The 200-nt window shown below is 68.0% G+C and overlaps 1 protein-coding gene across 1 annotated transcript in view; it reads left to right on the forward strand.

Annotated features, from left to right (window-relative positions):
- The window catches only part of AGRN (agrin), a 72701-nt gene that overhangs the window by 51029 nt on the left and 21472 nt on the right, over positions 1-200 (forward strand). Inside the window, 1 exon segment of the mRNA XM_015569671.1 lies at positions 15-131. Within this exon segment, the coding sequence (XP_015425157.1) occupies positions 15-131 (117 nt within the window).

Below are 200 nucleotides of genomic sequence, written 5' to 3' on the forward strand. Positions count from 1 at the left end.
CTCCTGCCGGGGAGCCCCGGAGGGGCCCGTGTGTGGCACCGATGGCACTGACTATCGGGGAGAATGCCAGCTGCTGCGCCAGGCCTGTGCCCGCCAGGAGAACATCTCCAAGAAGTTCGATGGCCCCTGTGGTGAGCTGCCCGGGCTGCCCAGGCGGTGGCTCAACCTGCCTGTACCCACCATCTGCTGCACGACCTCCG

The sequence above is a fragment of the Myotis davidii genome, unplaced genomic scaffold (genome assembly GCF_000327345.1).
Source record: "Myotis davidii unplaced genomic scaffold, ASM32734v1 scaffold586, whole genome shotgun sequence".
Classification (NCBI taxonomy): Eukaryota; Metazoa; Chordata; class Mammalia; order Chiroptera; family Vespertilionidae; genus Myotis; species Myotis davidii.